This window comes from Mauremys mutica, chromosome 2 (assembly GCF_020497125.1).
Source record: "Mauremys mutica isolate MM-2020 ecotype Southern chromosome 2, ASM2049712v1, whole genome shotgun sequence".
In the NCBI taxonomy this organism is placed as follows: domain Eukaryota; kingdom Metazoa; phylum Chordata; order Testudines; family Geoemydidae; genus Mauremys; species Mauremys mutica.
Window position 1 is genome coordinate 84,928,243 of NC_059073.1, and position 27,779 is coordinate 84,956,021.

The 27,779-nt window shown below is 41.2% G+C and overlaps 1 protein-coding gene across 5 annotated transcripts in view; it reads right to left on the reverse strand.

Moving 5' to 3' along the window:
• GREB1L (GREB1 like retinoic acid receptor coactivator) overlaps positions 1-27,779 on the reverse strand; it is a 218,130-nt gene that overhangs the window by 95,810 nt on the left and 94,541 nt on the right. For 4 of the 5 annotated variants that reach the window (XM_045008100.1, XM_045008097.1, XM_045008099.1 and 1 more), the window contains 3 exons: positions 18,381-18,540; positions 17,928-18,125; positions 2,721-2,897 (listed from right to left, as the gene is read on the reverse strand). In XM_045008100.1, coding sequence (XP_044864035.1) covers positions 2,721-2,897; positions 17,928-18,125; positions 18,381-18,537 — 532 coding nt within the window. In that variant the 5' untranslated portion in view covers positions 18,538-18,540. The remainder of the gene's footprint in view (positions 1-2,720; positions 2,898-17,927; positions 18,126-18,380; positions 18,541-27,779) is intronic. The other variant, XM_045008101.1, reaches the window with a different exon arrangement.

Below are 27,779 nucleotides of genomic sequence, written 5' to 3' on the forward strand. Positions count from 1 at the left end.
GCCTTACCTGAATCTACTAACTGGATACGCCCATTCAGACATCTACTGTAAGCATCACACACAGCACATGAATGACAGGAAGACAGACAGACAGACAGAGACAACAGAGACAGACTTTTGCTGCCTCAGCACTTCGTTTGAAAATGCCTTCTCTCCAGCTGTTACTAATTTAGGCCCAAAAGCTATCCCCCAATCTTCCACACAGCTCCTCAGAAGGGAGCAAATTCTCAGAAGAAAGCATGATAGGTACATGAAGACTGAAAAAGTGATTACACAGGGTAATCCAACCCCCTCCATGTCAGTACCTTTCACCCCTACCCTTAGCACATAGTGGAGGATCAACTCCAAGAAGCATGCTTCCTTTCTCAAAGCTGTGACTGATCCACAATATTCTGTATAAAGTTAATGCTGCCTAAGGCAGCCTTAACACCCAGGACACTCTGAAATTCCCCTTTGGTCTTCCTGAAGAGGGAGCCTTCAAAATGTGTGGGGGTGAGGGTGGGGGGGGGGTGCGCACTAGGCAATATCTTTGCATTATTAAGTTCTCAAATGTAAAAGTGTAACACATGTCCTGGTTATTTTCTCATGACTTATGATTTCCCCCCTTATTAGGGTCTTAAAAGGGCACAAATAAGAAATCACTTAATCCAAAATCCTTAGTTCTACTGAGACAGAAATTCAGAGCTTTTATTAAATTTAATAGATTAGGAATACAGCCAAAAACTGGGCAGAAGACCATTTGATCGTAGAGAAACTAAATTATTTTGTGGAGAGAGCTGAATTACATGTTTGAACTAGGGTTTGTATGGTAGGACTACAGAATTAGGGTTATGTAATTTTCACTGAGGCCAATGAGAATTGTGCACAAGTAGAATTGGCTTCTGAGTAAGGGATGGGGAAGGCTAACAGTTTATTCCTAACCATAATGCCTTGCATTTGGCTTTATTAAAACACGTTTGAATAAGCCCAGTTTACCAATCAAGATTATTCTGTTACAACTGACATGTCATTATTATTTACCAATCCACTAATTTTTGCATCACTTGCAGATTTTACCATCAACACTGATAAAGATATTGAAGAGCATGGGGCCAAGAACAGGTCCCTGTAAACAGAGGTGCTGTAACTAGGGGTGCTGGGAGTATGGCTGCACCCCCTACCTTGAAGTGGTTTCCATTATATACAGGATTTACAATTTGGTTCAATGGCTCTCAGCACTTCCACTATACAAATTGTTCCAGCACCTTGGCTTGTAAGACTCCATTAGAAACACTTCTATTTGATGATGATTCCCCATTAATTACTTTTTGAGAGCTATCTATCCATTTAATAGATGCTACACTGATTTTTGCATAATTATAATTTTTAAAATCAGTGTCATGAGATACTATGTCAAATGCCTTACAGATGTCCACATCAACAGTTAAGTTTATCAACCAAACTTGTAATCTCATCAAAAAACAATATCCAGTTTCTTTGACAAGACCTATTTTCCATAAAAACCATGTTGATTGGCATTAAATTATATTGCCATCTTTTAATTCTTTACTGATTACTTTCCATGATTTTGCCCAGTCAAGCTAACTTGCCTATTAGTTACCTGGATCATCCTATTTACCTTTTTAAATACTGCACAATATTATTTCTTTTCCCCAGTGTTCCATGATTTATTTTTTAAAAAAATCAATAACAGGGCTCCTGAGACAATTATTTTAAATCTCTTGTGTATATTATTACCCAGTCCCATAGACTTTTAAATTTTTAATTTTAGTAACTCACTGGCAGAACAGAGATGAGTTGTTTGCTCATTACCAAATAAGAAATGATAAGCAAGAAGAGGCTAAACTATGACAGTAGGGTCTTAAAAGGAAAGACAAGTATTTTGCAACACGGAAGTGAAAAAGGCGGAGCCAGAGGAGGGATATAATGGGGAAAAGGGCAGGTAGGGTGATGTGATTGGACTGATGAGCCAAGATGATGATATTGGCAGTAACATTTTGAATGGATTACAGGCAAACAATATGGCATTTGTCAAGGACAAAAACGAGGAAGCTGCAATAGTTAGGATGTAAAGATAATGATGGCCTGGACTAGAGTTTTAGCTAAATAAATCCGTTAAAGCTTTAGTGCAATTTCTTGTCTATTGGAAAGTCCACCTCAACGTATTCCAGGCACCAGAGCAATGGGGAAGAGAGACAGGAGATTCAAGGTAGCGATTGATGGTGCCAAAAAACCAACAACCCTACATCATTTTTATTGGTCTGTTTACCCAGCAGTCATAAGCCAAGTGGGCAAGGCAGGTGTGCAGATGTGCGTTTCCAATTACCAAGAAACGTTACTGTGTTAATTAATCTTTTAATTATTATAAATATAATCTGTGTCTGCTTATTCATATTTCTTATTCATGAAATGAAATTTTTACTCACTGAATGGAGGTTAAAAATTGACTACGTTTCACATTTATGCCCCAGAGCTGCAACAGACTTTGGGCAGGTGGACTCCTGTACCTATGTAGAGCCCCACGCAGTTAATTGCAGGACCAGGGCCTTATTCTGAACTTGCTTTTCAAAGAAGTTCAGTTATAGATTTAGTTTCAGAAATACAGAACTCTCTTCAACATACTACTAAGAAAAATTCATTTCTTGAGTCAACTTAGTATAACTTTAAACCAACCTTTAGTTATCAATTGTTGTACCAAGAATAATAATGTAACCATTTACCTAAAAGTGCATTTTTTCCATGATCATCTGGCAAAAACCGCTTGTCAACAGCACAGACTAAAATATGCTCAGGAAGATTTGGAGACTTCGCTCCTACCAGCAGGAAGCCTGCTGGGATATCAATTTGTTCCATGCACAGCGATACTAACCGCAAATCCTTGCCTGCTTGACAAAAACCTGAAAAGAAAAGATATGTGATTAAACTTTTATGAGTGATTTGTGGTCACTTTCTCTTTTGTTTGTTTCAGTTATGCAAAGCAGCCAAGAGAGATGTTTCCCATTATTATCTAATTTTTTTTTTTTTAGAAAATACGTACATTGTGTAAATGTATCATTGTTTAGAGTCTAATCCAAAGCCCACTGAGGTCAGGGGAAAGACTTCCCTTGAGCTCAGCGTGGGCTTTGGATCAGGTCCTTAATAAGGATACAAATTAACTGGCAGGGGGCTTCAGAGAAAATAAATAGCCATTATTTACCTAAAAGGCTTCTGATTGGAGAAAGCAAGTAAAACTATGGAGATCAGAAATCAAATGGCTAAGAAGCCGATACCTTTTCCACTGTTCAAGCCACTGTTTAAATAGAAGAAACACTAAAACACTCAAACTTATGAAAAAGCCCTATGGTGTGCAAAAGTCATCCTGTGTTTCCTTTCCAGCTATACTGCACGTCACTTGAAACTAAACAAAAAAAAGTAATGAGTTCATAAAAACAAAACAAAACAAACCTCTTAAATTATTCCCAGGAGTTCTATCTTCTCTGCATCTCTCTTTAGATTGTAAGCTTTATAAAGGGGACAGTCTTTAACTTTGGGTCTTGGTGCTAAACATATTAACAACAAAAAAGACTGCTATATATCCAGTATTTACTAAGAAAAAACACTAAAAAAAACCCTTCAGTAGTTTATGAAATTTGACCCTAAATTATACCTACACCAACTCTTTATACTCAAGGACACAAATAAAAAAAAATTCAGTGATATATTATTCAAATAGAAGAGGGGGTTTTTTGGGGGGGGGGGGGGCGCTCCAGTTTCTATTTTCTATCTGTGTATTAGGGTACGTCTACACAACGGGATTATTCCGATTTTACATAAACCGGTTTAGTAAAACAGATTGTATAAAATCAAGTGCACGCGGCCACACTAAGCACATTAATTCGGTGGTGTGCATCCACGGTCCAAGGCTAGCATCGATTTCTGGAGCGTTGCACTGTGGGTAGCTATTCCGTAGCTATCCCATTGTTCCCGCAGTCTCCCCCGCCCCTTGGAATTCTGGGTTGAGATCCCAGTGCCTGATGGGGCAAAAATCATTGTCGCGGGTGGTTCTGGGTAAATGTCATCAGTCACTCCTTCCTCTGGGAAAGCAACGGCAGACAATCATTTTGTGCCCTTTTCCCCTGGATTTCCCTGGCAGGTGCCATTAGCATGGCAACCACGAAGCCTGTTTTGCCTTTTGTCACTGTCACCGTATGTGTACTAGATGCCGCTGACAGAGGCGATTCAGCAGCGCTACACAGCAACATTCATTTGCTTTTGCATGATAGCAGAGATGGTTATCAGCCGTTCTGTACCATCTACCATGCCATTGTAAACTGGCAATGAGATGACGGTTACCAGTCCTTCTGTGCTGTACCATCTGCTGCTGTCATAGGTGCCCCTGGCTGAGATCGGCCGGGGGCGCAAAAGGCAAAAATGGGAATGACTCCCCGAGTCAATCCCTCCTTTATGGTACCTAAAAATAGAATCAGTCCTGCCTAGAATATGGGGCAAGTGTACTAGAGAACCAGTGTATCAGAGAACCAGAGAGCACAGCCGCTCCATGTCAGATCCCGCAGAAATGATGAGCTGCATGCCATTCACAGGGGGTGCCCCTGCAACAACCCCACCTGTTGATTCCCTCCTCCCCCAGCCTTCCTGGGCTACCGTTGCAATGTCCCCCCATTTGTGTGGTGAAGTAATAAAGAATGCAGGAATAAGAAACAGTGACTTGTTTCTGAGATAAAATGAGGGGAAGGCAGCCTCCAGCTGCTATGATAGTCCAGGCAGTACAGAATCTTTTCTTTACACATGAAGGGTGGGGGCTGATGGAGCTCAGCCCCCTGTTGCTATGATGAAGATGGTTACCAGCCATTCTGTACCATCTATTGGGAATGATCAGGAGTTTTTTACCCAGGCGCCCCCGGCCGACCTCACCGGAGGCCAGCCAGGAGCACTCACGGGCTGATGATGAGGACAGATACCAGTCCTACTGCACTGCACCATCTGCCACAAGGCTGAGGATGACGACGATGGATATCAGCCATATTGTACCATCAGCCACCAAGGAGGGGGGGCGAGGATGCTGCAGTTGACTGCTGCAGCATCGCGTCTATCAGCAGCATTCAGTAAACACAGGGTGACATTTAAAAGAGTCAAGAGAGGATTTTTTTCCCTTTTACTTCTGGGGGTGGATGAGGGGGGTAAATTGATGAGCTATGCCCTGAACCACCGCGGACAATGTGTTTGACACTACAGGCATTGGGAGCTCAGCCAAGAATGCAAATGCTTTTCGGAGACTGCAGGAACTATGGGATAGCTTGAGTCCTCAGTCCCCCCTCCCTCCCTCCATGAGCGTCCATTTGATTCTTTGGCTTTCCGTTACGTTTGTCACGCAGCACTGTGCTGAGTCCCTGCTGTGGCCTCTGTCTGGAGATTTTTTAAAAATGCTTTGGAATTTCGTCTTCTGTAACGGAGCTCTGATAGAACAGATTTGCCTGCCCATACAGCGATCACATCCGTACGATCCATGCTGGAGCTCTTTTTGGATTTTGATTTTGGACTGCATCGCCACCCGTGCTGATCGGAGCTCCACACTGGGCAAACAGGAAATGATATTCAAAAGTTCGCGGGGCTTTTCCTGTCTACCTGGCCACTGCATCCGAGTTCAGATTGCTGTCCAGAGCCGTCAGTGGTGCACTGCGGGATACTGCCCGGAGGCCAATACCGTCGATTTGCGGCCACACTAACCCTAATCCGATATGGTAATACCGATATTAGCGCTACTCCTCTCATTAGGGAGGAGTACAGAAACCGGTTTAAAGAGCCCTTTATATTGATATAAAGGGGCTCTTAGTGTGGACGGGTGTGGCGTTAAATCGGTTTAACGCTCCTAAAACCGGTTTAAACGCGTAGTGTAGACCAGGCCTTACATTGACTGTTATCTGTATCTATAGATGTAGATAGATATGTTTATAAACTGTTACTGCTTATGTCAGGAGTTCTCAAACTGGGGGTCAGGACCCCTCAGGGGGTTGGAAGGTTATTACATGGGGGTCGCGGTCAACCTCCCCCCCCAAATCCTGCTTTGCCTCCAGCATTTACAATGGTGTTAAATCTATTTTAAAAGTGTTTTTAATTTATAAGGGGGGGGTCGCACTCAGAGGCTTGCTATGTGAAAGAGGTCACCAGTAAAAAAAGTTTGAGAGCCCCTGGCTTATGTGATGCAATCCACTTTTCAGCAGTTTATACCGTTTTCTTTGAAGAAAAAGAGGCGTGCAAACACTCATGTCAGCAGTAGGTTTTTCAGAAGATTGTTGCCATTTGTTTGCCCCTGCCCTCATAAAAAACTAAACTCAGCCATATCAGACTTAAAGACATTTTTCAAAATTCACAACTTGTTTGTTTAGGCATTTTCGAAATTTCCAATTTTTAAAAAAATTAAAAAGCTATTTCTGAGTTAAGAACAAATCAGAAAGAGAGAATTTGTTGTGTTATCATTGGTTCATAATGTAGGTTAACATGATATTGAAGTTGAGTTTTGTGTGTTTGTGTTTAACTTTAAAAATAAAAACCCATCCGTGGGCCAGTCAACCAGCATCTGTATTGGATTTACAGGGATCAAAATGATTGGCCACTTTCTTTGCTGGCATAAGTCAAGGCAGCTCCATTATGGATCCCAAACTATTTACAACAGAACAAAATCTTGCCCTTCTCTCTCCCCGATTAACTTCTAGTTCCGCTTTGAAGACTGAGATGACAGACACCAGAGGGAGCCATCTTCATCTCTTCTCCTCCTCCACAGGAAGGGATATAGTGACAAGGGACCTTTTGGTCTCTCTCTTCATAGGGAATGAAACTGTTAGTGGAAGCATTATAAAGCCACATTTATAAATGGCTCATGCTAACAATTTCAGCACAGGTTGCCTTGCTAATGCAGAGCACACACAATAGCTTCATAAGCCATTTTGCTAATCTGGCTCTATGCTAGTACGTCCCTACCTAATTTTCACTTCTACAGATGCAGGAAAGCTCGCCCATCTGTCACCTGCAGCAGGAGGTGGTAAGTAGTTTTGTTTCAGGGCATTAGCAAATATGGGAGTATGCAGGTGACAGGGCATTCCACTATTGGCTGACAGGGAGCATGGTCTTTCCTCTGCCACAGTAGCAGAACCTTCCTGGTGTGCACTGAAGTAAACCTGAAAATCCTTTTCCAGTGCCCATTTGTGCATATACAGTGAAGTTTACCAAAGCACAGTTTCAAAAGGCTCTACTGTATTGGCTGTAGCAAACTATTATAAACCTTCATTATTAATTCAATTTTAACAGCCACATCCAAGGTATTACCATCTATGATGTAAATACTAAAAGGCATATGTACTTTAATACTGTACACCCTGATCTTGTAAAAAATCATGCATCTACATAACTTTACCCTTAAGTAGGGCCAAAATGGCATCCGCCACACAATGTTAACTCACATAAGTGCACAAGTTCACACAGGTGAAGGCACTCCAGTAGCATACAGCCTATTCAGTATTACTACACCATTGCTTGATGGAAAATCCTATTTTGCTGAATCAAACGGAAGACATGTAATATTTCAGCATAAACAAGTTTAGTGTAATCCGGGGAATTATCAATGTAGACATCACACAGGTGGAGTTGTAACCCGGTTGTAGATAAAAGGAGCTCTTCTGGGTAAATTGTATTTTACTCAAAATGTAAAGTGCCTGCTTACCCAGCTGTGGGTGGTACATACTATTGCAATATTATGGCTAACATTTTCAAAGAAGCCTCAGTTCATTAGATACTCAAATCCCACTGACATTCAATGGAAATAGTAGTGTGCCTAACTCTCTTTGGTTCCTTTGAAAATACCAGCCTATGCCTTGGTCTAAAACGGCAAAATTACCCACTGATGACAACAGGGGTCAGCAATGAGTAATTTTGCTATTATACAAAAGGCTTATGATACAACAGATGTGATTGTTTTAAACAGGGTTTTAACAATTACTCTTTAGTATGGTCTTAACTAGGAAATTTTATCAAAAAAGTTCCCAACTGCTCTAACACTGACTGTTGGCGCTTTATGCTACAATGTGTTATTGTTAGCAACACTAGGATATCTAGGGTACCCAGGGTTTTGGCAGTCAATAGTTTTCAGCACTTTTTAAATCTGACTTGCCAAAATAGGTAGGCATCACTGTGCTAAACATCTTGTTAGCAGCTAAAACCCCACCTAAAGCAGGACTACTAATGTTCTAACGCTAATTCAACTGAACTCAGGTTAGCACCAGTAGGAATGTTTGGATAAAAGTACATAGCATGCCCATCACCCTGACTGAGACAGGCCTAACAAATCACATTGAAAAGGTGTTAGTAGGAACACAATTTAAGCTGTGTTTAGGACAGATTCATACCATCAGTTCTGATGAGGTCTCAGTGTGAAGGAGAGAACAGGAGATCCTCAAAGCCCTAGAAGGAGCCCCAAGGGGAAAAAGCAACCAGGAATAGTTCATAACATTTTAACAGTCATCTTCTGAGCATGTACCACTGCACCAAGGCACATCTGTGTTACACCAGAATATCTTAGCACCAAGGTCCCCAAACTGTGGGGTGTGCCCCCTGGGGGAGGAGCATGGAGGACCATCCCGGGGCGTGGGGCATAGCAGAGCCTGGGCCAACCCCCATAGGTAGGAGGGGGGGAGTGCCATCCAGCCCCCTCCATTTCTCTGGTCCAGCCCCCAGCCGCAGCCCTGGCTCCTGTCCCCAGCCTCAGCCACTGGCTGTGTCTCCGTTCCTGGCCTGAGGCCGAGGCGGAGGGCAAAACCAGAGTGGAGCCGCACCTGGCCATGGCCTGGCTGCCAGCCCCTACCACAGTCCAGCCACTGCCCCGCTCCTGGCCCCAGACCCACCCCCAGCTGCAGCCTCAGCCTCTGCCCCCTTACCCCTGTCCATGTCCCCCACCCTCACAAGCCACAGCCCTGGTCCCAGCCCTGTTGGGCAGAGAGGGCACTGACAGGGTAAGAGGGCGCAGGACTCTCAAAAGTTTAGGAACCACTGTCTTAGCAGTACAGATTGAAACTAGCCTATGTATGACAGGCTGATACTATAGAGTCTAAAGACAATAGTATCCTCTTATTTGAGAGGCTGTTTGCATAAATTTCATGCTCCCTATTCAATTAGGATAAATAAATTCTATTATATAAATGCTGTACATACACAGCCTATAATGGTACATACTACAATGTAGATAAGTCTTCTAATATTTACACAAGATAATAGATGAGAAGCTGCCATTACTATATACTTAGATATTCACAAGTTCCACAGTAAACTGCAAACACTTCTTATGGAACTGGTACAGTATACTGTCACCATGCATACCTTTATAATTGTTCTCCTGTATTATCTTTTGTTTATGCTACTAAAAAATAGCTCCACAAATGCAAAAACCAGAAAGATATTTGAACATAAAACCAACATTTAAACAAGGTTTACCATCTAGCTTAAAAATTTAAAAAGCCATGAAAAAACAGAGGTGATGTTAAAAGTTCGTCTTTATGCTGAGGGTGAGCCAGGGAGGAGGTTGAAGAAATGACAGCAATAGGTTGCACTCAGGACTGATTTTCTTGTTTTATGCATTTAATTCACACTCTTTAAGGCTGAACTTTTAAAGGGATCCATACTTGGCTTCCATTTGTGCAAGCAGCTTTAATTGATAGCTGTTAGAGACATGTCTATAAAGAAAATATTTTTATTTACAAAGACTTTAGGGGATTTTGTTTTTGCATATCAATAGCCGAATCAGAAAGAGTAGATTAATAATTTTGGCCAGGTACTTCTGTGTTAGTTTAAAGTAAGAAATTATCAGAGAATACATATCTGCTCTATGAAGAAAAATCTTGAATTTTCTTCCAAAATAATATAGACAGTATCCCCAAGAGCCATCCATTATTCTTCTTTCCCACCCATGCAAGGATCACTTCCTTAGCAACAAAATGATTCATTTGTATAGAGTATTTTTGTTAATTGTTTTCTCAAAAAATTCCAGTCATAACATTTTATTTTTCTGGCTAGCCAGAAGTTCAGAGCGCTAATTTTTTTTCCTCCGTGATTTTGTGTTGATAATTAAATATCAAATATATACAGCTATATCCATGTAAACATCAATAAGGGACACATTTTCAAAATCTGACTTCTAATTTGTGCTTGTGTAACTTGCATGCATAATTTTTTTTAGATTTGGTTCATATCAAGTCTATTTGCACTATATATATACGCTCATTTATATAGGGATTTATACATGAAAATTCTGTCAAGTGACAGTAGGTACAAGTTGTTTACACAAATGATTGCAACTTGTACTATAAAAATGATGCATTCACCAATACAGGCTAGATTTGAAAATTTAGCCCTTTATTGCTATTTGCATGGATACTGGTATCTGCTTATGTATAGGTACACATGAAGAGTGTGTGGGGGGGAACTAGGGCTGTCAAGCGATTAAAAATATTAATCGCACTGTTAAACAATATTAGAATACCATTTATTTAAATATTTTGGGATTTTTTCTACATTTTCAAATACATTGATTTCAATTACAACACAGACCACAAAGCATACAGTGCTCACTTTATTTTTATTACAAATATTAGTGCTATAAAAACAAAAGAAATAGTATTTTTCAATCTACCTCATACAAGTACTGTAATACTATCTCTTTATCATGAACGTTGAACTTACAAATGTAGAATTATGTACAAAAAATAACTTATTCAAAAATAAAACAATTGGTTGGTGGCCGAAGCATGAAGAGGCATACGAATGTTTAGCATATCTGGCACGTAAATACCTTGCAATGCCGGCTACAAAAGTGCCAGGCCAATGCTTGTTCTCACTTTCAGGTGACATTGTAAATAAGAAGCCAGCAGCTTTATCTCCCATAAACATAAAATTTATTTGTCTTAGTGATTGGCTGAACAAGAAGTACGACTGAGTGGACTTGCAGGCTCTAAAGTTTTACATTGTTTTGTTTTTCAGTGCAATTATGTAACAACAACAAAATCTACAGCTGTAAATTGCACATTCACGATAAAGAGATTGCTTTACAGTATTGTATGAGGTGAACTGAAAAATACTATTTCTTTTGTTTATAATTTTTACAGTGCAAATATTTATAATAATAATAATATAAAGTGAGCACTGTACACTTTGTATTCTGTGTTGTAACTGAAATCAATATATTTGAAAATGTAGAAAAACATCCAAAAATATTTAATAAATTTAAATTGGTATTCTATTGTTTAACAGATGCGATTAAAACTGGGATTAAATCACAATTAATTTTTTGAGTTAACTGCATAAGTTAACGGTGATTAAATCGAAAGCCCTAAAAAAAAAATCTTTTAACTGTCACCTGGCCAACAAAATCAACCATTATAACCCTTACAATGTTTAGAAAATAATTTAAAAAAATAAAAGTATACAAATGAGCCATTTGAGTCCCTTCCTCCTCAAAAATAATTTAAAAAAAAAAAAAAGATTTGACCATGGGATCCTCAGCTTTTTTTTTTTTTTTTTGGAAAAGCAACAGGCACTTAAATCCTGATTAGTAATTTGCAAAGTGCCAAAAGCAATGGGAAAGAAGAATAATGAATAGCTCTTAGGGACATCATCTGCATTTCTTTGGAAGAAAATTCAAATGTTTTCCTTCACGCAAGCATGTTTGCATTCTACAATCATCTCTTAATTTAAACTACCATAGGCCTGTCTGCCCAATAAGGAATATTCTTGTCCGCACAGCTGTGGAAATACAAGCAAAAGTGCTAAAATCTTTTGAAAGCAAGGATCTTTTATTTTGATATTGTTTTTCACCTAAAAGTAACAAACAACAGCCTTAGTGTGGGGTACAAACCTGTTATCTGTACTGCAAAAAATTTATTTGCATAAGAAATTAGCTTCCAGGAATTACATATGAATTGCAGTTCACTGTCACTCACTATTGTAACTTCACAGTAACTGATCAGGTGTTAAGTACCTGCTTACTTAATTGCCTCTGAAATTACTTTTGACCTTCTTTAGACCCCAGGTAAATTGAGGATTTACTAACAAAAGGAAGGTGCTATTATTGTGTTTCACACATCTTGCATATAATGCCATTCCACAAATTAGGACAAACATGCTTTAAAGGCATGGCAATCAAGAGGTTAAGAACTGTTTACTATATTATCTAGTTGTACATTTGAAGTCATTATGCTAAAAGCTGTCAGTATTTCCATTGTAACCCTCACAGAAGTTTATAACTGGGCTATAAAAATCCATTTGAAGTTAAAACTTCTGCCAAAAACCAAAAAGAAACACTTATGCTTGTTGCTAAAAAAGGCTTTATTTTTACAAACAGAATAATTATGTGGATTTGTCACCCTACAATGGTCTTCCAACAAGAAGGGTAAAGGACCGTCTGCTACTGCCAAGTTAGGAAGAATGTTCAGCAAAAATGTTACTTGCATTTTATTCATTATCAAAGGCAATACAAACCAGTTGATGTGTTTCTGACTGATTTACAACTCAGCCATGTGAATTTAGGGAATTCTGTGATTTCTTAATAAAAATTAGGATGTTATATGGAATATGAAATGACCATGGGTGAAATCCTGGCCTCACTGAAATCAATGACACAACTACCATTGACTTCAATAGGACCAGGATTTCACCCCACATAAGGTACAACCCCTTATACATTTCACCCAAAGTATCTGTATAATCAGTAAAACTCATGAATTGCAGACTTAGGCACCAAGGACCCAATCCAGTACACGTTCAGTTTGGAGCACCCTGAGCAGCCCCATTGACTTCAACTTTTAATTTTTCATCTATTATTTTGAATTCGATCCTAATATTACTTTTCTTTATGAGCAACTGCTGAGTTGGTTCAGAGATGTCATGCAATGTAAAATGGAAGGTTAGGTGATTTATATGAACACATATAGGAGGAAAGGTGGTCACCGAGTCAATTTCTTTGTTTAGACGTGGCGTAGAAAATGAACGTTTGGGTACCCATGCACTTACAACATTACACACAATCTATCAATTGACGCGGGTTCAGAGAAGAGCCAAGAGAATAATTAGAAAACATGCCTTATAGTAAAAAGAACAGGAGTACTTGTGGCACCTTAGAGACTAACAAATTTATTTAAGCATAAGCTTTTGTGGCCTACAGCCCACTTCATCGCATGCATAGAATGGAACATACAGTAAGAGGATATTTATACATACAGAGAACATGAGGCTAATTAGCCTTTTACAGTTGGTATGGGTACTTCCACCTTTTCATGTTCTCTGTATGTATAAATATCTTCTTACTGTATGTTCCATTCTATGCATCCGAAGAAGTGAGCTGTAGCCCACGAAAGCTTATGCTGAAATAAATTTGTTAGTCTCTAGGGTGCCACAAGTCCTCCTGTTCTTTTTGCTGATACAGACTAACACGGCTGCTACTCTGAAACATGCCTTATAGTGATAGGCTTGAGGCTACTTGAGTCTAACAGACAGTTAAGGAGTGACTCAATCATAGTTTATAAGTATATACATGGAGAACAAATATTTGATAATGGGCTCTTCAATCTAGCAGACAAGAGCCAATGAAGATGAAGCTGGCTAAATTCAGACTGGAAATAAAGTATACATTTTTAACAGTGAGGGTAATTAACCATTGGAACCATTTACCAAGGGTCTTGGTGCAGTCTCCATCACTGACAATTTTTACTTCAATTGGATTTTTAAAGAAAGATATGCTCTAGTTTAAATGGAATTATTTTGGGGATTCTATGGCCTGTGTTATACAGAAGGTCAAACTAGAAGATCACTGTGGTTCCTTCTAGCCTCAGAATCAATAAATCTGTCAGTCTACAACTACTCTTATGAAATGTCAGCAATGTTTTAAAATTTCTTCCCTCTCCTTTTCCAACAATCAAAAAATAAAATCCCTCCCCACCAACCCAGCATCTTCAGGAAAACCCTTAACAGGAACATGAGACATAGAACTGAAAGGGACCTCCTGGGTCATTGAGTCTAATCCTCTGCTATTCTGGACAACTCGGTCATATCATCCCATTCATAAATTCAACACAATCCATTTTAAAACTAGTTATGTTGTTTGCCCCCACTACTCCTATTGGAAGGCTGTTCCAGAGCCTCACTCCTTTGATGTTTAGAAACTTTCTTCCAATTTCCAGCCTAAATTTATTCATGGCCAATTTATATCCAGTAGTGCCAACATTGCTATTTAGCTTAAATAGCTCTTCTCCCTCCCTGTCTTTTACCCCCTTTATGTATTTATAGGGTACGTCTACACAGCATCTGGGAGTGAGCCTCCCACCATGGGTCCACACACCCATGCTAGTAGCACTTGCGCTAATATTTTTTAAATAGCTGTGTGGATGATGCTTTTAGATTACAGCTCAGGCTGGAGTTTGGACTCTGAAGCTCGCCCCACGCCCTAGAGCAGAGGTTCTCAAACTGGGGGTCAGGACCCCTCAGGGGGTCACGAGGTTATTACATGGGGGGTTGCGAGCTGTCAACATCCACCCCAAACCCCGCTTTGCCTCCAGCATTTATAATGGTGTTAAATATATAAAAACATATTTTTAATTTGTGGGGGGTCGCACTCAGAGACTTTCTAAGTGAAAGGGGTCACCAGTAAAAAAGTCTGAGAGCCCCTGCCCTAGAGCCCAAGCTCAAGCTGCTGCCTGAGCCAAATATCCACATTGCTATTTCCAGTGCACTAGCATGAACCCTGCCACCACAAGACTGTCAACCCGGGCTGAGAGACACACTGTCAAGAGCTGTTTAGAAATACCACAGACAGCAAAAATATTCCTCTCTCAGCCTTCATTTTGCCAGGTTACCAAACCAAGATCTTTTAGTCTCCTTTCAAAAAAGGAAACTCTCCATTCTCCTGATCATCCTAGTAGCTGTTCTATGCACCTGTTCCTGTTTGAATTCAGCTTTCTTGAACGTGGGTGCCCAGAACTGTACACAGCATTCCAGACAAGGTTTTACCAGTGCTTTGTACACTGGCATTAATACTTCCCCATCTCTACTGGAAATACATGCTAGGATCAACATTTGCCTTTTTCATGACCTCATCACATTGAAGGCACAGTCATCCTGTGATCGACTAAGAAACCCAGTTTTCTCTTCCCCGGTCATTTCCAATTGATGAGCTCCCACATAGAAAGGCTTTGCAACCACGCAATATCATTACACTTCTGCTCTGTCAGACCAAAGAGGAAAGAAAGTTACAGAGTCAAGAACCCATCACTGAAACCACACCTTCCTCCATCTTTTCCAGAAACAGACATCTAGGGACTTGCCATCTTCAACACCTCAGCTTATCTCAATTGTCAATACTGAGTCTCAGCATAAGGTAACCAGGACCCAAAATCTAAGTGAGCTTTGTAGGTTAAAGCCAACAAACAGAATTGCATGCACAAATGAATTTGAAGGAAGTACAAACTAAAGAACATGGATGTAAAGTGCTCCATGTGTGAAACCCTACTAAGTACAATATGCAGCGGATAGTGTAGATGTTTACATCACACTCAGCACCCTGGCATCTGAGCACCTACCTGCACTAAAAGTACCCCCAAGTCTTCAAGTGTAGCCCCAAAGAGAGCCATGTGCAGTAATCCAGACTGGAGGTGAGAAAAGGCATGGATGATTGTGGCACAGTTTATATATGAAAAGGAACACTCTTGATAACTGCTGCTGTCTAGACAGCTAGAAGCAGCCAGGGATCCAACAGGTCCCCAAGGTTGTACAACTTAGCAACCAAAGACAGGCATACTCCACACCTGAAGGGACCAAAATCACTTCCATCATCTGCTCAGGTTGTTTCTCACAATCCACCACTGTCGCTTTATGGCTTTAACTGGGTGTACTTCTACCAGCTTGCTGTCATTCAAGCCCTGACCTTGGCCAGACACTGGGAATGCAAACAACCACTCCTGTGAAACGGAGGCACAGAACTAAATTCCACCAACATTCTGAGGACATGTCACCCCAAATAGCCTCACATGCTGAAAAGGAAGAAAAATAAAACCCCGGAGTACTCCAATGAGAGAACCTAGGAGCAGGAAAGCAATTGCTCAAAGGCTATTGGAGTCCACTTGGAGAAAAAACAACAAAGCCACCGTATCTATCCCTGCCAAGTTACATAGACATGTCAGTGCTGCATCATCAGGATAAATGGCATCCTATGCTGTGACAAATCTAAGGGTACGTCTTCACTACCTGCCGTATCGGCGGGTAGCAATCGATTTCTCGGGGATCGATATATCGCGTCTCATCTAGACGCGATATATCGATCCCCGAACGCGCTCATGTCGACTCCGTAACTCCACCAACGCGAACGGCGGCAGCGGAGTCGACATGGGGAGCCGCGGACGTCAATCCCGCACCGTGAGGATGGTAAGTAATTCAATATAAGATACTTCGACTTCAGCTACGTTATTCACGTAGCTGAAGTTGCGTATCTTATATCAATTTTCCCCCGTAGTGTAGACCTGCCCTAAGTGAATCAACACAGGCACTTGATCTTGATCTGTTGCTACAAGACCATTAACCAGTGAGACCAACTTAGTTTCTGTGCCATTCCCACGTCTAAAATCTAAAAGTAGTAAAAAAAAAAAAAACCTCTGAAAACACCAGCCAATGTGAATAGTACATCACAACAAACCTCTCTCAATAACTTTCCCCAATTTCCGATAACAGACCAGTGTTTTTGGATTCAAGGCTTTTGGGGTTCCTTTGTTTGGAGGACAAGCATGCCCATCTAAGACAGATTGATCGAAAAGGGATCAATATATAAGAATATTTTTAAAAGTCAACATTTGCCACCAATTACCACAGAAAATCTGTTCTAAGTATAAGGAGAAAACTGGTAATTTCAGATGTGTATAGTAGCTGTTGGCAAACAATTACTATTTAATAACAACTACTGCAAAGAGGCCAACAACCAGCAGAAATTTAACATTAACATAAATAAGTTTATATAATAGTTATGAATAGGTTCTTTTTTTAAAGGAATTTTTAGGTCTGTAGGATACATCAATAACAACGTAAACCAGTTATTTAATATTTACTCCTAACAACTATCTCCCCAACAATTTTATCCACATAATATCCAACATCATTTCCTTACTGCTCATATTTTGAGTAATTAGCACTGTCAACAATTCTGTTTATCCTTTTCAAAAGTTTAGGGGCGACCCTGAACCTGTTACACTGGTAAGCAGATACTCATGCGAGCACCCCTTTTAAAGTCTATGATAATACTCACCTGAGTAAATACTCACTAATATAAGGAAGATGTTCACTGTTTGGCTCTTAGTAGCTAAATAAGGGCCATAATGAGCCTTAGCCACTTCTCACAAATAATACATCCCTTTTTATACCCTGTATCAAACCCCCTTATTTCAATATTGCCTCGATCACTGTTAGCTATATTTTTAAACAGCTATTTTAAAATCTTTTGGAATTCTACAAAGTCATATAAAAGGTTGTGGCTGACTGTCTATGTTAGTTACTCATGCAAGTCAACTGGTATAATTTTTATAGAGTTTAAAAACATTTAAAAATAGCTTGAATGCTTTAAAAAGCCTCTAAATTTATGTTTGAAAAATGTTACATTCTGTTTTGGGCTATAATTGAAAATGCAGTCTCAGCCCAAAGCCAAAATTTGATCACAGTTCCAAACTTCTGAGCAGGACTACTCATGCGAGTAAGGGTTGCACTACTGGTCCCTTTATAAAAATCACTCCCTTGGTCACCAGGCAATATCACAATTCAGCATATTCATTTGATCAGTTTCCATTATTACTAGTTTCTAACCTTAAATACTACAGATTACGATGAGAACTGATTTAAGCACAGGAATGAGAACTAACCATCAGTAGTGCAAGACCCTTCTGGGGCAGGTTTTTGTGAATATGGGATTGGTGGACTACTTGAATCTGACATGTCTTCATCCTCCTCTTCGTCTTCCATTTCATTAACAGTTTGGTTATTAGAAAAATCCAGACTACCGTTCTGTGTGTAACGATGTACCAACTCTTTGTCCAATTCTTCCACCTTTGGTTTCACATCTGAAAAGAATACAAAAACAGAATCATCTCTACATCCACAGCAGTTCAAAGCAATACTATGCTTGGAAACAAAATACCACAACTCTCTTTCTTTTAAGAGGCACAAAAGATGGATCTTATGTCATAAGGCATATGGATTTTATGTCAAAGAATTAACTGAACTGTAATATTTTATAATCACAGTCCCCCAGTGCTTGAGGGCCCCTTTACAGAAAAAAAATGACAAATTGAAGTGTGTCATACTTGCATAGTTACCTTCTGGCAGGAAAGGAGGTTGGTCCGGGTCCAGGTAGAGTTGAGAGAAGATTGGCCGTGGGACAACACTACTGCATCTCAGAGAGGCTTCTATAGAGTTGTGAAGAGCTTCTTCAAAACGGGCTGATTTCAGTTGCCCTGCATATGAATTCCCCATGATCTACCAAATTAAAAAAAAAAAGGGGGGGTGTTGTTAAGGGAGTAGGGAAATATATACACAGATACCATTTGTCCAAACAGATCATTTATGAATGAATGAATAGCCCATATAGTACCCATGAAAGATCAACATTTGCAGTAGCAGTTAGTAGTTAATGCAAAATGCAGTGAAAAAAACATCTTGAAATAGTACAGTTTGTTCCTGTCTGGATTTGGAAGCCTCCATTATTTGCTTGTTTCAGTAAGAGCTACTTACTGCAGTTAGCCCATCTCAAATACATTGGTTATACACTAATTCCCCTTAAATTTTACCCCAACAACTTCAAGAGTCTATCTGATGCAGAATTTAATGGAGGGCAGATAAAATCATCTAAAGTGATGTGAACTGAGTTTTAGTACACAAGGTATACAATCTGGCTTTTATTCTCTTTACCTGTATCTTCTGGGATTTGAGAAGGTTGGTTGTGATAGAGAACACAGGAACATGCAGAATTTACAAATTAGCTTATTTCAGTAATTGTCCAGCTGTGTAGCAGCATGACTATATTTATGGAGAAGTTATGTTACCAGAACAATTGTACGCACAGGCATCTTACTGAGTCTGTTGTCACTGCCAATATCAAGTTAAAGTATCTGAAAGGTCAGTATTTTCATTCTAAGGATTCTTTACCTTTTTTTGTAAAGGATTCAAGGTTAATACACTCCAAGAGGCGGGGTTTATAGTATTTCTGTACTTATCAACATTGTTATCAATATAATTATGACTAGACAATCTGAATCATACGATGATATAACAAGTTTTCATCACACAAAGAATACAAACATCAGTACAGTATACAGACAAAGCTGTGAAATGTTTTTATTTTAAGCTATACATTAGATTTTTCACTAGCAAACATTTAACCAATCAAATTTCTCAAGAGTTAATTTTTCCACTCATTTATTCGATAGGGAATGTATTAAAATATATGAAGTTTGTCACGGACAAATTGCACTTTAAACCATAACTTGTTCTGCATTCTTAAGTGCTAGTTTGAAGCTGTGATCTACTGCACCGCTGTCTCTAATGGTGCTCAATACTCTTTCAGATTTAAACATTAAGTAGTAGAGCAGCCAATTGTACAGAGAATTGGGAAAGACATGCCAATTTATAATTCTATCATTTGACTGGGTCTTCACAGCACACAGTATGTATTCCAGAGACACAATGACAACTCAGCAACCTCTAATAATAAGCAATACTGGGGATTTTATTCTAACTAAGTTAACTTTTAGCTACCGGTATTTATTTAATCAGACAAAAAAGGAACAAGTGCAAAACAAGCTACCACTTGACATCAGGAAGGTGGAAGGGGAATACGGTCATCTATTTCTGTGACTAGGGAAGCAGTATGGCATACTGGATACAGCACTGGACGAGGACTCAGGAGGCCTGGGTTCTGTTTCTAGCTTGGCCACTGGCCTGCTAGGTAACCATTTAACCTCTCTGGCCTCAGTTTCTTCATCTGTAAAATGAGTATAATGATGGGACCTCCTTTGTACAGCACTTTAAACACTACTGATAAAAAGCGCTATATAAAGTATTAATTATTATGTCAGGAAAGACATTTAGACATGAGGATGGTCCTGTGGTAAGGCACTAGTCTAGAACTTGGGAGACCTGAGTTCAAATCCCTGCTCTAGCATACACTTCCTGTGTGACCTTGGGCTAGTCACTCGTCTCTCTATGCCTCAGCACCCCACCTATAAAATATGGATAACGGCAATTCCCTACCTCCAAGGAACGTTGTGAGGGTCAATACATTAAAAAGATTGTGAGGTGCTATGAGAAGGATATAGGGTCCATAGAAGTACCAAGACAGTCTGCTGACTTCATTCTATTTGTAAAGTAACATGCATACATATGGTGACGGTAAAACATTGTTAGGGAGGCAGGGTGGGGAAAGAGGTGCTGGAAAGTTGACATCCTTACTGGAGCAGAACTAAGGTTGTCGTGACCTGTCTGTGGCATATGTTTGTACACATGGTGGGTGAAATCTTGACTCCAATAGAGTCAATAGCAAAACTCCACTGACTTCAACGGGGGCAGAATTTCACCCAGTATGTATAGTTAAGTTGATTAATATTTCATTTCTTTACTTCCAAAATGTGTGTCATGTATGCTGTAAGCACATCATCTTTAACTCATACATAAATATTGTATCTACATAATTTCAGCAAAAAGAACTTTATTAGAATGGTATATTAAAAAACCCTGAATTTCTAAAAGTCTTAAAATTCAGAAGTTTCCAAAAAACAGCTTTAAAGCTTAATTCTGCCCATGCTCCCAACCATGCTTATACTATGTTAAATATGGATCTATGATAAGCAGCGTGACTATTTTCAAATTCTGGAAATTATTAATAATCAAGTAATGCATTTTATACACAGGACAACTCTCCTCTACCTGTAACAGGCATAGTCTGTTTAAGTTATTGTGGAAAATGAGGTACAGTAGGATCTGCATAAATAGCCTTGTTGGTGGATGGTGATGATGTCATGGAACTATATCAGGAGACCGATTAATATAAGTATAGCAGCATTTCTAGTTTGCTGAGAGAAAGAAGGTAAGACAGATTGGACACTGTGGTTTATAATGGAATGGTGGATAAAGGATGGTGTTTGTGAACTGCAAGATGTGAAAACGTTGGTCTGGTCACTGCAAGACAGTGAGTTAAGAGAGAGACTTGTTTTCAATTGTGTGGGGCAGGTGGACAGTGGCAGTGGGGTGCCCACTGACAATTCTTGGTCTAACGGCACTAATAGGAGAAGCTTGGCTTAGGGTAGCTTCTGCTATGATAGAAGGGGGAAGCTAGCGCCCAAGGAGTTAATCCCTTACAGCCAGGGCCGGCTCTACAGTTTTCGCCGCCCCAAGCAGCGCGCCGAATTGCCGCCCTGGGCGGGGGGGAGGGGGGCAGTCTGTGCCCTTAGGGCAGCAGGCGCGTTTCCGTGGCTCTGGCTTTTTTGCTGCCACAAGCCACAAAACAAACAAACAAAAACCCCACCTGCACGGGGGCCCGGAGCAGCGGAGGGCGTGGGACAAACCTGCCGCTCGGCCGGGGCGGCGAAGGGGCGAGGGAGAACGAACCTGCCAGCCAGCCTGAGCAGCAAGGGCGGGGGGGGAACCAACCTGCTGGCCGGTCCGGTCGTAGCAATGAAGGGGCGGGGGCCGGAGCAGCGAAGTGGGGGGGGACCTGAAACAAACCAGCCGGCCGGAGCAGCGGGGGGGGGGCAAAACAAACTGCCCGGCCGGCCAGAGCGGCGAAGGGAAGAAAAAACAAAACAAAAAAAATCCCTGCGGGGCGGCGGGAGCAGGGGGACTCCCAGCCCTGCAGACCCCGGGCAGCGGAGCGCACACCCCAGCTGGGGGGGGGAGAGAGAGAGAGAGAAGGGGGGTGGCCAGGGCTTCCTTAAGCGGGGCGCTCGCCATGCGGCCCCTCCCGCCGCTCCGGGGGGCAGGCAGGGAAGGACCCGGTCTGCGTGCCGGGCTGGCTGCAGCCCTGGCACCGCTCCCAGCAGCTCCCCTCCTCCGCACGCTGCCCCCTGCAGGGCCGCCGGAGCAGCAAACCAAAAGAAAAAAACCTGCAAGGGTGGAGGAAGGAAGTAAAAAAAAAAAGGGGGGGGATTCGGCGGGATGCCGCCCCTTGGAATCTGCCGCCCCAAGCACCAGCTTGTTCGGCTGGTGCCTGGAGCCGGCCCTGCTTACAGCAGGAAAGATATAACAAGGCAGCTGACTTCTTAACAAAGCCTGAGGCAATTAGGACAGCTGGGCCTTGTTTGTAGTTCAAGGGAACTTTAAAAGGGCAGGGCTCCTCAGAAAAGAAGTAGGGAAGCCTCTGCAAGGAATGGGAGTCTGGGTAGGTCCTAGCATTCAGCACCCTGCACAACAAGCCACTGTCTAGGTTAGTTTGCCTAATTTAGATTATTTGTTTGGGCTCCCCCAAAAAACTATGGCATCTTGAGTGAGTCAGGACATTAATAACCTTGTGTTTCTTCTACTGAACATACTAATAAAGGCATGGTTCTGTTGCAAATTTTATTTTCTTCCCCCTAAATAATGTGTGAGTAATTCATGGGGCTGACAACTGGGTGATTCACAAGGATTGAACCACAACACTGCTAGAGACAACAGTAATAATAATATTAATAATATTCAATACTTTAAATAGTTTACCTCTTCTAAAGCACAGTACAAACACAAGCAGGGCTGTTGTCACATGCCCAAACTCTGCAGGAGAGCTGAGAAGGAGTAGTGACTCTCAGCATTTTTTAAAAGGTTGCTCTTCTCTATCAGTAGGAGGTGATGACAGCTCCTCCATGTCTTTCCCTCCCTTATGCTCAAGCACCCAACACATGTTGGCAGGCCTGAGAGAGAAATACAGATTTATGAAAGATCATGTGAGGATGGCCTTAGCTCACCTCTGTTGGCAGGAGAAGAGAAAATGATGCTGAAGGGTTATAGGAGTACTAGCTTGCTGGGTGCAGAGAAGGAAAACCAGAGCACAGTACAGAGCTAGCAAATATTTGGAATCTGCCTGGCGTGAATTTGAGGCGCTTGCTTCAGAGTTTAAAAAAAAAAGGAGGAGGACTAAGAAAGAAAAGATCAGACTGTAACAGGGGAATTAAAAATTAATTAAGATTTGCCATATGGGTTCAGATAAACTACAGCCAGGGTGGTGCACTAAAGAGACAGAGAGACAGATAAAACAACAGGATTTGGGAGAGGGAAGAGGAAAAGGAGCAAGAACTGTCTGGTTGTCAGGACACATACGTGATGTGCCGCATTTAAAATACTGCTGCAGAGACACAACCCCACCCCAAGGCCTATCAGGGGGTTGTTATTAGCTTCACTTGGACCCTGTATAATCCTGGCTACAGCTCTGGACAAGAGCAAGATGCTGGAATACTGGCTTATACAGAAGTAATGAAATGGAGAAGAATGTTTGGGTAGGTGGCCCAAAATGAGGATGATTTACACATATACTGTGCATTCTTTCCACGCTAGAGTAAGGGGTAGGGAAGAGTGTCTCTACTATTGAAAACATAGAACTTAGACACTGTTACACCGTGTCTCTGAGATACAGGAGTACAAGAGTCTTAGGGCTCTCAGTTGAACATGTGTCATGTTAACATACAGCGCCTCAAGCACTCCCCAATTCCACAGCCACTGAAACTGCTGCAGAATTAACCCTTTGCCACAGAACTGAGCTCTAGAATCTCAGCTGTCCTTTTAAAAAATATTATGCAGGTGGTACTTCTGACAAAGTCATGAATTTTACACTGCTATTTATATAGCCAGTCAGTTCAGTCAAGCTCCTGTTAGGGCCACTAGACCAGCATTTCCCGCATGCGACCACCAGGGCCGCATACAGTCACCAGCAGATTTTTCTGTGGCTTCAACAGTCTCCTGGGTGGAGATGAGGTGGGGGAGTGCGGCAAAGCGGCCCCTCCCCGCAGCCCCCAGCCTTGCAGTTTGCTGGCACCACCAGCCAGGGATCGGCACCCTGCACTGCACAGCCTCTTGGGGCCTCCGGGCAGCATCTCTGCAGACAAGTGGGGCTAATGTATGTAGTGGGGAAGGAACCTTGGACTCTGCACCTGACCCACTTTCTCAGGGGCAGTGGTGCTGCAGGGCTCTTCCTCCCCTCCCCCTGGGGCTCCAGCGGGGCTGGCCTTACAGGTGGGTGACCACACAGGGCACTGTAGTCAAAAGGCAAGAAGTGGGGTCAGCCTGAGGTGCAAGGGCACAGAAGGGAGCTCTGGGTTATGGGGGGATGTAGTGGGGAATGGGGGCAGGGAGGGGTTTCTATTGTGTTTAGGTCCAGTAAAGAATAGAGATAACTGTACATTATTTTTATTATTGAGTCTGCCAAAAAAACAAATAAATTGCAACAATTTGGCCATGTATATGTGCACATTTGTTTTTCCTAAAGTTAATTAAGTATTTTAAGAGAAATTGTCAGAGTGGCCACCAGCAAGACTTGGTGGCCACACTCTGAGGCAACCAAAAATTTTGTTGAGAGCCCCTGCTCTAGACCAGGGATCGTCATTGTGCGAGGACAACTCCTTACAGGCCTGAAAGCTCTCTAACACCTTAGCAAACCCATGGAAAAAATGCCAGTGAAGCCAAAGGTTTTGTAGAAATTTTTTTTTGCTTTGGTTGCCTCAAATCTTATCCACACTTCCTGTAGTAAGATACAGTCATAAAAATGCTGCATTTTCTTCCATCCTCTAAAGTATGCCTTCATCTTCACCTCCCAAACTCTACCATTCTGGAGCGTACTTCTTCGCAAAAAAAAAATTTTTTTTGCTTCTGCCCCATCACCACCATCTGCCAGGCAATGATTATGTCCATCATTATCACACCTTTTCAGAAGAGGGCTACAGATTTTCCTTCCAGGTCTCATTTGCAGTGCTCTATCCCACTGAATAAAAGGATGAATTGAGATAGTACCTGGAATGAAAGGGAGACCGAGGAGAGGGAAAATCATCTGTCCTTTCAGTCACCCTGTGCAAGATCTTATAGCTTTATATCTGAGTGGATTTTGACCTGGAAAGGGCAAAAAAAAATACTGCATATGAAAAACAGCGTAGGAAAACATAATTTGGTGAAAAGAGACTGATAGACAAGCCAAGGGTCAGAGATGAGAGAAGAAAAAGAGTGCTATTGCTCATTTATGGGACGTTATGGAAATTAAGGTGGGAGACTGAAATCTGAGAACAAAATGAGTAACTGGTTACAAACAAGAGCTCAAAGATGGTTTTCTTTAAAGTGGTTTGGTGAATTGTAGAGAATTTCTGAAGAAAAATAAAAGGTCCTCGTATAGCTCTATGATTTCCAGGAAGATCAAATTCGCCTCCTGTAACCGGTTACAGGATCCCTGTAAGATAAAATATCAGCAGAAATCCATTCTTTAAGAGGAGTAGTGCATACAAGTCAAGTTCATCCATGGTTTGCTGAAACTCGTCTCTCTCTCAGACACACTTTATACTTAGAATGAGAATATATGGCTATGGCTTTGGTGCTCCAGGTCCTACACATCATTCCTATTTTGTGCTGTCTGTTGCACAAGGGAGGTCTTAGGACCCTACCAGCACTGGACAGTGCAAAAGCACAACAGAACGGAACCAATCTCTCTCATGTAATAGTGATATTCAATAGCTGAAAACTTCACTGTACAGCATTTATCTTAATTCCTGCACCAACAGTCCAGGAGAGCTGGACAGGGTCTTTGAGCTCGCACCACACTACTGAGGCCCTGTAATGGAACAGAGAGGCAGACATGTTTGAGATTCCATCACCTGCTCCCTAATGAGGAAACTTTTTTATACTAGGAGTCAACAACAAGCGAAACACTGATTTACTCATGGGGACAACCCATGATTTGCAGCAGCCTTCATCATTTCAGCTTCCTTGTCTTTCATTAAGGGGGGAAATTTGAGCTAACAATATTTAACATTTCAAAAGGATTCATTTTCTAGGGCTGTATCTCCAAACTGTCCAGAGAACACCACAGGAAAATATGTGGTGGCTTGCTCACCATGACTGCAGACCAGCTTCCTTTCAACTCTTAGAAGAGCCTTGTCATTTCAAGCAAGGATCTCATCTGTGTGATCTGTGCAGTCCCACTGCTTTTAGCAGGCTTGCATAGGTGTAAGACATTGGAATTTAGTAGCCAACACTAACGGTGATGCATACGGAGTTCTGTTCATAGTTCTACAGTATTGGCTCTGCAGTGTCAGCAGGAGTAAAAAGCAGTTAAATTATTTTAGTCAGAAAAGCCAGCAGGTATACGTCTGAACACACATACAATGAGATCTGTTGAACAGGAAAGTGTGATGTTACTCAGTAACTTTTCAGGGTAAAAGCCATGCATTAAGTGAAGGCCCTGCTACCGAATAAATCAGGTCATCAGTATAAACTAGATATACACACCAGTTGGCCTCTGGGTGGGTCATGACCTCAAAGACTATGAAGAGGAATTGAGGTGGGGTTTTTGATGAAGTTAGGGTTTGGGGGGTTTTAAGCAATTTTACAATTGCCCTGATAACAAATGCAAAGTCTGATACAAACACTCTACTCTAGCGTGGATATATCAAAGTCCTTACCTGGCTTTTAGCCTAATAACTTAACAGTGTTCTCTAAAATGCATAATCGGAGGATCTGATCTAGTCTAACCCTGAGGGAAAATTTCCTTTAAAAAGAAAAGATGGTTCGTTGGCAAAAGCACTGAGCTACTCCTGGGTCTATTTACGGCTTTTATACCACAAAGGGAAGCTCACAGGGAAAGGAAGACCAAAAACTGATTGTAACATATTATTTGGAATTTGCTGTTTAGCTTGTATCTAGTAATTTGTACGGGTTTCATCAATACAGTACCATCCCTTTTACTTGATGCTCTGGATGGGATTTTGTTTTTAAAACATTCTCTTTTCCTACAGTAGTGTACCATTAGGTTCTCTCTCTATTTTTACCATACAAACACACACAGCAGAGGTGACGACAGCTAGCAAACAGTTTGCCCTTCTCAGAGCTAAAAGTGGAGGCTTTTACGTCTAAAGGAGGTAACCAGCCTTATTCCTAGCAGTTGGGAAAAAGACTTGCTTATTAAGGGAACAGGTCATGGAGGACCACTCAAATTTGAGAGTATTTTCATTACCAGAATTTTTTCTCACCTCACTAACATTTGAAGAGTCTTTTTCAGTACGGTTTTGGTCAAAGGTCAGTAGATTCTCACCTAATCATAATGCATGGGGGTCATATAGACTCCAATATAGCAGAGAATAATCTACACCCATCCTATGATAAGCAACAAAGGCAAAGAATTCAATAGCAAAGTCTTGTCCAGTAAAATTGTTCACAGTGGTGGGCAACCAGTGGCTCCAGCTTATTTTCATTTGATATTTTGAAAATGTGTCACTATGCTCCGTAGTAATTTTATGTAGTTTAGGTAGTCCCATATAGAGCCTTGAGCATAAAATTAGATGTAGTTCATAATCTTATCTAAACTGCTTGAGTCTTCAAAACTGAGCTGGGGATCTTCTAGTGATATTTCTGTACTTTCCACTTCCTGGACAGGAAACATTACAAGATGAGAATTTTTGCTGATATTTCAGGACTTCAGGTTATGACCCAAGTCAAATCAGGGGCCATAGCCTTGGTCCCATTCTAACCCCTTTGGGTTCCTCTTATGGCAGAAA